At 45.0% G+C, this 11,318-nt stretch overlaps 1 protein-coding gene across 1 annotated transcript; it reads right to left on the bottom strand.

Annotated features, from left to right (window-relative positions):
* Positions 1-8,917: 8,917 nt before the first annotated feature.
* LOC149356094 (sulfotransferase 1B1-like) lies at positions 8,918-10,303 on the bottom strand. Its single transcript, XM_089576255.1, has one exon. It carries the CDS (start codon positions 9,911-9,913, stop codon positions 8,918-8,920), a length of 996 nt encoding a protein of 331 aa, XP_089432381.1. The 5' UTR covers positions 9,914-10,303.
* Positions 10,304-11,318: the final 1,015 nt, after the last annotated feature.

Here is an 11,318-nt window from a genome sequence, read left to right as displayed (position 1 = left end):
GCCTCTTCCGTACCACTGGGGGCAAGATGACGAGGTACTCGCATTGCTAACCGAGCGCATAGCTTCGATCGCAGCAGGAGTGACGGAAAGAGAGTAAAAAAATAGAGGTCACAGAAGGGCTGCTTTTAACCGTCTTCAATATTAAGGCGAAACCCTTTAATGCCTCATACTGTCATTAGCAGCCGTCTCGGCAGATGTGTTCGCGTTTCGGTTACGTGCCATATATGGGCATATGCCAATCATTACTTAATCGATACTTAATGATAATTGCATGACAATGTATGACTAATCAAGTAACATTAGCTAAGCAATTAGCCTAATTAACCTTTCTAGTCAGACCAGGTAAATAAATAAAACCAAGTAGGAAATATTCGAGTTGGGGAATCGAACCAAGGCCTCCGGAGTGCGGCACGAGCACGCTGACCACTCCGCCATGCCAGCTTGATGGTTTGTAATGGACAAAGGCGCGTCTAGTGAATATGGTGCCTTCGCTCACTCCAATCTTCCTCCCTTCCCGTTACGGCGATGTTCAGGTGTACACCGAGATATGCGAGACAGATACATTTTATTTCCTCAAAAACCAATTTGCCGACGAGCAAGGCGTACCGCCAAACGGGCGGTGGCGTTCTGTGGACACCCTGGCAGCGTTGCAAGTCTGTCGCATTGCACTCTTAGAGGCGAAGCTTGTCATCTTAGCCACTCATCAGTGACACAAGGAGCCACACCACGCTTAAGGCTTTCGCCTCACCGCACTTTAGGCCAACAAAGTGCCCCCCTGAGTTCTTTCAGTCTGTTTTCACGCGGATAACTGCTGTGAACATGGCTGTGACAGCTTTTCTTTCCTTGATGCCCGTGATAGCGATAACTGAGGAAGGCTGGCTAAAGCTGCTATTACTGGCCAACCGGAAAAAGTCATCCAGTCCAGCAAATATCTCTAATTCATTTCTAAAGCGATATGCGCAGGAAATAGTCCCATTTCAGCGCACTATTCATGCCGAGTCACTAAAAACTGCCACCCATCCTGCCGACTGGCTTCGCGCTAAGGTAAGTCCTATTCTTAAAGAAGGAAATTGAATGTTCGTTGACAACTACAGACTCATACCTTTTGGCAAGCGGTTGTAGGACCATTATGGACCACATTGTTAACAAAGCAACCATGAGTTATTGGGAAGAAAGCAACCTATTGAACCGCATGCAACACGGTTTGCAGAAAGGGCTATCCAGAGTAACGTAATTTTTGCAAAATAACAAAGGATTTCACAAAATTAACAAATTCCCGCGAACAAGTAGATGGGATATATATAACTTTACTGAAGCATATGACCTTTTCGTGCACTCTCAATTAATTATAAATTAAAGCTCACGGGCATTAATTCTAAGGTAACAGCATACAAGCCATCCAACAAAACTGCACTGATTATGTCGTGACTAATAGTGAATCAGAGAACCAGTAAGGGGTTTGCTGTGGTCCACAGGGATCCGTCTTGGGGTCATTATTACTTGTTATATATACTCATACATTAATGACGTCTGTATTTTTGTCTAGTAGGAGGTAAAAATCCGACTTTTCCCGGACGATTGCGTGGTTTACACACTTGTGATGGGGACTAGAGGACCAATTTAGACTGAACATGTCATCAAGTTGCATTGCTGCCTAGTGCAAGACGTCGGGAATGAAAATAAATACCGAGAAAGGCAATTATTTAAGTACAGGCAAAAAAATTGCAGTTGAGGTTTAACTACACAGTAGGGGAGTCCGAACTCAGCCAAATAGACACCGTTAAGTGTTTAGGGGTAACACTTACGCGTACATGGAAATGGGACGCGCATGTTAACAACACTTGCGCAAGAGCGTTTTAAAATACTGCGATGTTTACGAAGAAAACTACCAACGGCGCATAAACATTTGAAACTGCAAGCCTACAAAACTGTAGACCGACCCATTTTGGAATGTGGTGTCATAGTCTGGAATCCTCATTAACAATGCTTAATAGATAAGCTAGAAAGGGTACGAAATAAAGTGTTAAGATTCATCTACTCCAAGTATTCTCGCTATAATAACGTCAATACACTTAGAACACCGGAATTTATTCCCACACTTGCAAGTAGACGTCGCGTTTTTGACATGGAGTTCTTTTTCCATTGATTTATCTTGCGTGTGTTAATGTAAACAGAGACCAGTACCTTCAACCACCACACCGTCACATAAATGGAGAGATCATGATTAGCATATCAAGCCATACGTCACATGTTGCGATACATTGACGTTTTCTTTTTTCCATCGTCCGTCGAAATTTGGAATTATTTACCTCGGGATGTTGTTGACAGGGATTCTGTGTCTAGCATTTGTCACTTACTTAGAATCTTTCTTTCATTCCATTGCGTAACACGGAAGTATGTGTTTTTTTTTCAAACCTTGGTGGAATGATGAGTTTGCTTTAGTATTACGCTATTGAGCTAACATCCTGTCCAAAGTGATGCACATACATCGTGAATACCCCTATCACCTACTCCCTGTACGGACCCGTGAAGGCACAGAGCATTGCAAATAAACAAATAAACAAGTGGAAATAAGAATCCATTTGAATAAAACCTTGTAAAAAGTTTTCTGAAATAAACAGAGTCTAGACTGCGCTCGTGTCGTGCCTTCTACCTTGTGTCCGTGTTTTTTTGTGCAGTTGAAAGTATGAATCCAGGCATGTAAGATGCCATGATTTTTCATTGAAGTCTCGCTAGCGATGCTATTATAGTTACGAAGAAGGAAACGAGCGCAGGTGTATTGAACTAAGTCTGGGGAATAAATCAAGTTGTCACTGCTGGAGTCCTATACGGATCCGGTAGATTCAAGCTTGCTAGGAATTAATAATTTGTACAAAAGCTTAGTGATACCGGGCAGTGGAAAAGTTATGGTGCAAGTATCCTAGCATACGGTTAGTGCCGCTAACTTAGTAATATGAAAGCACCAGTTAAGAGTAGATTCCGCGTAAACATCAAGGTATCGATATAAAGAAACCGACTTCATGGTCATATTGCAGAGAGAAAGTACGAAATTGCAGTAGTAGAGGTGCGGGATGCGTGCATTACTTGACATTTGAAAATGTTCAATTGCATTAACAAGAGTTTACATTTGATTTATTGGGGTTTAGCGTCACAAAGCGACTCAGGCTATGAGGGACGCCGTAGTGCAGGGCTTCACATAATTTCGACCAACAAGGGTTCTTTAACGTGCACTGACATCGCACAGTACACGGGGCTCTATAATTTCGCCTTCATCAAAATTCAGCTGCCGTAGCCGGGATCGAACCCTCGTCTTTCGGGCGAGCAGCCGAGCGCCGCAACCACTGAGCCACTGCGGCGGCGGCCAGAGTTTACACCAAATGGAAATCGCCTTAACCCATTAGCGCTCCGAGTACTTTTGAAAGTACAGTCCTATTTTTTTATGATTCCAACATAAAAGATTGAGTTTTTCTTTTCAAGTAGGTCATGCTTTGGTCACCAGGGGATCGGCCGACGCCCTTTAAAGGGGCACCGCGATGATTTCCTCAGTACTGGTTAATATCATTGAATAGATTCATCACGCGTTACAGAGACCAGTGCAAAAAGAATTATTGAAATCTGAGCATGGAAATGAAAGTTATTCCACTCTGAAAATTTAACATGAAAAGCTCAGACGAAACCGCATTTCACTCGCCCATTTGACTCACCCACTAACGAGATTGGACGCTACCAATCAGAACCGCGCCTAGGGCACACGCAGCGGAAGCGTGCATGCAATGGTTGCTTTGTAGGGGCTATAGACAGCCGCGCATTTTCACGGAGTCTTCCCCCGTGTACACCGCGCCGTAGTCAGGGAAGGGCAAAGCCACTGGCAAGGGTGACGAACAACAAAGGAAGCTCGCCGATGTTTCTTTTTTACACTGGCTGGAAGGCTGTCGGCAGTACACCCCCCCCCCCCCCCTCCTCCAAACTCGACTCTCGTCTGGCCTTTCTCTTCACAATTTTGGGCAAGGTGTGTAGTAGGTCAGTGTGCAATGTGCAAACTGAATAACCAACCAATGAGAAAGGTAGCGCGCCATCTGGATGCCACCTCATTTCCGCTGCCGCAAATCGCCGCCGCGATGCGGCACCATCGGCTCGAAGCAGGCATTTCTGGGGAAGATCAAAATATCAAATATTAGGATTTCGGCGATCTCATTGCGCGTTCAGGACTCACAATGTCATTTACTCTGCATACAAAGAATGAAGACGTCATGCTTTATCTACGTCGCAGGGCTCCTTTAACTATTAAGACGCGTTTCCTTTTCTCAGTATGTCATCTTTCCATGGCGAAACTTCAGGATGTTTGATTCCCACGAACTGCGCCGGTGATCGCTGGCTTATAATTTTCTCGCGGCCACGTTTATATACTACCGTGGACAAAAGTGGTATACTACACGCGGAGGGAGCCGGAGCAACGGAAAACTGCTTGCAACGCCATCTATAGGCGGCATCAGGGATCGAGACAGACAGTGCGTGACCTTTATTATTAGCAGGAATTTTGCTTAGCTCGTTTCAGTGTTCCGTGTTTTAGCTCGCCAAAATTCCAAAGATTTCTGTCGCTCCCGCTCCCGCCGCGTGGAGTATACTACCTTTGTCCCCGATAGTACATGTTATGCTAGTTTCAAGTATAGAGCAGCACGAAAGACGAAAGTATACAATAGGTGCTTTGAATATTTGGCTTTTTTGTGCTTTGACGAATTATATTCCGCTGTACTTTTTATACTACGCTGGGTCTCCCTGTTTGCACAACGTTGCCTATTTATTCCAAACACTTTGTCTGCTCAGCGATACCTCAGAGATTGTTCTACGTGTCGCTAGTTATCCTGAATATGACATCGATGCGATTTTAATTAGTTATAATAAACTTTTGTTAATATGAACTGGATGTTGTGCAGAGCAGACGGTTACTGTTATGCACTTCACACCTACTGTGGGAAGTCCTTCAGATCGGAGAAAGAACTTTTATAATCGCGCGTTTTGCTGTCGTTGCAAGAGGTGGTTTCAATTAGGGGTATGCGAATATTAGAAATTTTCGAATATAATTCGATTATTATATTTTTAGTATTCGTATTCCATTCGAAATCCAAGTATTCGTGTTGTTTGGAATACTCGACACGACGCGAATATTCGTATCTAGCCGAATATTCTACTTAGAGCACCGGCGTTAATTTCGGTCCGCAAGTCCTATCGACAGAGACATAACAACATGGCGGCGCCCAGAACGATGTGTAACGTTGGGCCATGCAGTAGCTGACTGTGCTGGTGAGCTTCTTTGTTGCTATACCTGTGAAGCTGGTATAGTCAGAGCTCTGCGCGAAATACGTCGCAATACGTGCCAGTTCAGTGCAAATTGAGAGGGCATTTTCTTTGGCTGGAGAAGTCGTTTCAGCTAGAAGGGAACTACACCTGACTGACCATGTGGAGCAGCCGGTTTTCCTTCACGACAACCTTTTATGTTCATCCCAGCAACGCGCTTTCGTGCTTATGGCAAGCTAGCCTTGATCAGTGCTGTGTACTAGCCATCTTCTCTGATATTTCCACTCTTCTAAGAACAACGTTCGGGACTTTAATACTTTTTGTGCAGCCACACACACCTTTTGTGCTCATTTAATCACTGGTAGTTGAACTGTGATTTTTTTTGGAGCTCAAATAAATGTTTTGTAGTGGTTAAATGCGTCTGTCCTTGGTTATTCGATATTCGATTCGATATTTGGAACCAAGTATTCGTATTCGATTCCTATTCGAAAAATTTAGTATTCGCACGCCCCTAGTTTCAATGCTTAGTGACCAGTTCTTCATTTCTGGCAAATGTTTTACCCGTCAAATCATTCTTATAACGTCCCTCCGGGAGAAATTTCAGGCTAGAGGAACCATTCGCCAAAACGGGTTTAGGAAGTACCCACTCGACCCAAACAAAGCAACGAATAGAAGCAGCCAGGAAAAATTGATTATTGCTTCAATAGTGGAGGTTGCATGCTTTTATTGAAGTCGAAGGACAACAGTGTAGTCAGTACGGCCTGCAGCTTAACAGCATTGAGCCTACATGTTTTGTAAAGCGGTGGTTGCCTAGAACGCACGAAGAACAGGACTTTTGTAAGCCAAAACTTCTTTCCTTTTACAAGCGTGGCATGGCAGGTGTCTACTTTTCGGTTCAAGCCGGCAACTGCTACTACATCGGCATCCGGGACAAAAAGTGGGGGTGGCTGTTGACACAAAAGCTCCTCTTTGAAGTTGTGAACTCCAGAACAATCCATCAAATTAATAGAGACAAGTCTGTTGACCATTTTTGCTTTGGTAAGAACGTTACTCGTTCTTACCGACGTCTTGACATGCAGGAACGAGCGGTTCGCAGGCACTCTGGTTCAATCTTGTATGATGCTTCTTTGAAAAGGAGAATGCTCCCCGCGCAAATTAGAATAACTGCGGTACCTGTATAGCCAGAAAAGAATCATGAGGGACAGCAAGGAGTGCTATATCACCCTGCGTAAAAATCCCGGACACAATTATAAAATTTACGCAACCAAGAAGGAGTGGAGCGTAGTAGCCACACGTGCTATAGGAAGTACTCAGCGTACTATAAAAAGCACACCTGTGTAACTTGGGAGGGAATGAAGCAACCGTAACGAAACATCAGTGATAAGTTATTCTTTATAAGAGAAGATTATGGAGTCTAGGGTTCGACGGAATCCCGTCTGGCGAGGGAAATTCATACTGATTAGTCAAAGAAAACACACACACTCGCAAATGATGCAAAGAAAGTAAAAGAAATTAACGTTTCGGTGCCCGTACGGATGCCTTGATCACAAAGAAGCAAAGGACGGGAAGGGGAGCTATATATGGACGATTTTTCGAAGGGTGCCAGGTATATCTCTGTGAGATTGCCACGGGTCCGGTTAATCCTGTTTGACGTGGATTTAATGTACAATGAATCTATGCGAAGGCTTTCTGGTAATGATTTTTTCTGTGCAATTACACGTGCTGCGTTCCAGTCCATGGTATGGCCAGTTTCCTTATGATGTTGCGCTAAAGAGTTTGAGTTAGTTTTTCCTTTGGCAACGTCATTTTGGTGCTGCTTGAGCCTTGTCTTGAATTTTCCTCTTTCTCCGATATAGGAAGCGTCACAACCACGACAGGGGATCTTGTAGATCACATCTAGATAGATATTTAGGTCAAGAGGGTCCTTGAGTGAGACCTTGCTCGCATCTTTTCAGATTATGACGTTCAAGTGGCCCACGTTTCTTCGCGCAAACTTCGGCAACGACTCTTGCGAGTCATCTATCTGTTAGATTTTTGTTGGTCCCTAACAGGTTACTGTCATTTTGGAATGTGATCACGTCGTTCTGGTCATTCATTTCAGTAAAGACTACACAGTCATCCGCGAATAAGTGTATGTTATAGGACACGAGTTCGGTCAAGTCGCTAATCTAGACAAGGAACAACACAGGACTTAAAACACAGCCTTGTGGCACACTGGAAAGAACAGCATTTAGCGGGGTGTTGAAACTGTTAAATGAGAGGAACTCTTATCGGTGACAGAAGAAATGTTGTAGGTAAGTTAGAACCCTCATTTCTGAGGTACAATATAGCTAGTTTAAAAAGGAGTAGCTTATGAAAGATTTTTTCGAACGGCTTAAAAAAATTCAGAAAAACACAATTGGCTATGGAACGACCGTCAGGGATGGTATTTTATTTTTATTTAGTATGGTACTACAAATCGCCCGGAGGCATTGTTGTAGGGGGCATTTCAGGGAAAGGGAAAATGTGCACAGTGGTTAAATGAGCAAAAGATCATTTCAAGTAAAACATAAAAGCACAACAAGAACGAAATTACTACAAGAATCCAAACAGTAGAGAATCAAGTTTAGAGACAAGCATTCTTTGTTGCACAAGAAAGACGCAAAATGAGAATACAATGACAATATAGTTTATGACTGTGGACTACTGCAAACATATCGCCTTAACGCATCCCCAAATTGCATATCACTTGTAGACACCACGGCCTCAGGCAATTTGTTCCAATTGTTAATGCTGCGAGGAAAAACGATGACAGGTATAATTTTGTACGGCAGGCGATTTCCCGTATTTTTCGGTCGTGGTCTTATTTTTAAGTGATATGAAACTGGTTGGGTTTCAGAAAACGTAGCGGTTGATGGCGTTGCGATTCCGGATTCCGATACGATTTATTAGTGAACATGTAGCAACGGTGCGAAGGATTGCAACCCTGTCCCTGTTTGTCGGTAAAAGACGCTAGTTGCATTTCGCAAGAGAGGTTCTTGCGGAAGCCAAACTGCGAATTCGTAAAAAAAGGATAACTTTAAAGCAAATTCACGATGCCCATGTAAAGTGCGTGTTTAAGCGTTTTGCGTGGAATGCCTGTAATTATATAGGGCGCCAACTGTAGGGTCTCTTTAATTCCACATTTGGGGACTAGAACAACCTTTCCGGTCTTCTATTCTGATGGGAGGACACTATCATCGAGGGATTGCTGGTACAGCTTATCCAAGATGAGAGAGAAATACAGTTTGGGCTTTTGAGGAATTTAGGGTTGTCAATTCCCGTACTAGATGGTAGTTTCAGAGAATCAATATATTTGGTCGATACCTATTGATTCAATAATTAGTGGGTCCACAGGTAGATATTTACGACGTGGGATGGCTGGAAACGTTGGGTGATGTGAAACGACAGTTGCCGCAAAGAAATTGATTTAAATCCTGAAAGCGGACATCAGGAGGTAATTATTTCTTACAAGAAGCACAATCTAATGAATAATGACACTTTATTCAGCTTGATCTCTTCGGCCCTTTACGCATTACGAGGCAAATGTAAACTAGTCGGGAAGATTTTCAGCCATGGTTTGTGGCAAATAATAAACACTTTGTCACTGGCACAATTCTTCCGTGATCCGCAGAGCTTCGTCACGAATATCTGCCCAGAGGTCCATAACACCAGATCCCCGCGTCTTCTTCACAATAGCCACCTCCATGCGCTTCAGCTGGTCGCGGTTGAAGTGCTCTTTCCAACCTCCTACTTTGCCTTGCCTGACCATGTTAGAGTGCGTGGGATCTTTGGCAACAGCTGGATTCACCGTGACATTGAGGTCCGTCTGCCTTGTCTTCAGGTCTGACCTTCTATTGTTAGCCAGGTCGATCTCTATTGCTTTGCTCATACTGTCCGGTTTCGCCCTTTCCAAAATCAGCTCCAACCTCTTTTTCCCTGCTTCGCCGTCGTCCTGCAACCCCTTGCTGTAGCGTTCACCGAGAAAGCGGGCCAAGCGGACGACGGTGCCCTGCGTGTCTCGTTTCAATTCCTCGTACGTGATGAACAAGACGTTCGGCTCGTTTCTCAAGCAGTAGGCGGACATCACGTGGTCAATGTAGTCACCGTATCCAAAGTTGCCTTCAAGGAACGCATCCAAGAAGTCGTCGAAGGAGCCATCTTCGAAATGGAAAAAACTGAGAGACCTTACGTGGTAGTAAACTGAGACGCAGACATCCCAAGGGTTCCGTGCAACATAGACGTACTTGGCCTCGGGGTTGAACTTGTCACGGCGCGTCGGAAGATGAGTCATAAACAACCTAAGGGTCCCTGGCGCGAGGTAGTGCTCCCAGTGTACTTCGTTGTAGTCAATAAACACGCAGGCGTCAATGAACTCTTCATAGCTGTCAATGGACCCGCCTCCCTTGAGGATGAGCTGCGTGACATACTGCACCCAATGAGTGCCGCTCTTGGGGTATGTCACTTGCAGCAGATCGCCCTTCCCTGGGACAAAGTCCAGGGCTTGCCTTATGCGCTCAGGCACGGTGAAGGGGCACCTCGGCACGCCATCGATAACATTGCAGAAAGGCTTTATTCGCTCACTTTGGCATTTAGGCATAGCTTGGAGGATGCAAGAGCTGCAGAGAGCCTTGACAGTTTGCTACGAAGCACTGCAAGAGATGAGACAACAATTAGCGGCTGTGAAGGACAATGTTGAGCCGAATTCGGTCATGCGGGAGGGGGGCGATTGGAGTGAAGCGTTTGCGATATTCGCAGCATAGGGCTCGTGCATTTGGAAGACGCATCGAACTACGTTTTTCTCGTACAGGGTACAGCAGCGGAGTAGTGACATTAGTGGGGAGCTCCAAATAACATCGCAACGTGTTCATTCTTGGATACGTCAGACATCAAGCACTGTGCACTGTGCACATATAATGAAATTCACAGGCGATCGATGGATGGATCTGACGGCAATGTGTGAGCATGCTTTACGCTCATAGTGTGGCGGCTAATCGCTTTCTCCAACGCCGGCTAATTCCATCCAACATAAAACAAGAACTAGAGGACGCCCTACACTCCCTGGCTCTGTTCTCGTCCGTCACCATACGGTGGGTCCCTGGTCATGCAGGGATCACAGGATAAGAGTTGGCTCATCTGCTAGCCCGCGATGTTCACATCCGGGTGCCTGTCATCCTCTGGTCAAGTCCTTCAGCGTGAGCCGAGAAGCTGGCCCCCAAACGCTCACAATAAGAAAAACTACCAATAAGTGAACTTTATACCGACTCGTACCACGCCCCCGTCCAGATTTCAATGTTGCCCAATCATATAAACTTCGTAGAATTCAAACAAAAACTCTCTGTACACAATCCCGACTATTCCCTTTCTGTCTTTGTCCTGACCTATCCTGTCCCATCTGTCGTGCTCTATATCCTAATCTGGAGCACTGCCTCTACTCCTTTCCTGTCACCCAGTCTAGTCTCTACATTTCCTTCCGGGAAGACCACCTGTCCTTGGTCAACCAGGCATAGGATGTTCTAAAAGCTTAATCTACGTTCTTTAATGACGTTTCTTTCTCTCCCTCTCTCCCACTGGCTGCCACTGCTTAGGTCATGACACACGCTTTTGTTGTCTTGTTTGGTTTCTTTAGTGTTGGTTGCTACTTGCTTTCGTTTCAGCGCATGACGCCATGGACGTCAAGCGGGACGCATGGCACATGCCCGCGAAGGAGCAGGGGCAGTGGTCCACCCTCTCCACTATTCTTATTCCTTTCCAGCTCCCACTCCATATGGTGTAGCGGCTGAGCAGCTTGTGTGCCCGATTCCTAACCCAAAAGCGGTCGCGTAACGTGGTGGCTAGAGAAAAGCAAAACACTTCAATCATGCATGACCCGATTCCTCCAAGGTTTTAGTACGCTAGATAAAGTGTTCGACCTGGTAAGCCACAGTGAACTTCAGAGGACTTTTGGCGTTTCGACACTAGCCATTTTCCTTCACGTAGGAAACGTTTACGACAGTGCCCTTCAA

This window comes from Amblyomma mixtum, chromosome 3, assembly GCF_055824585.1.
Source record: "Amblyomma mixtum isolate Tamu chromosome 3, ASM5582458v1, whole genome shotgun sequence".
Taxonomy (NCBI): Eukaryota; Metazoa; Arthropoda; class Arachnida; order Ixodida; family Ixodidae; genus Amblyomma; species Amblyomma mixtum.
This window is presented reverse-complemented; position numbering and strand designations above follow the sequence as displayed.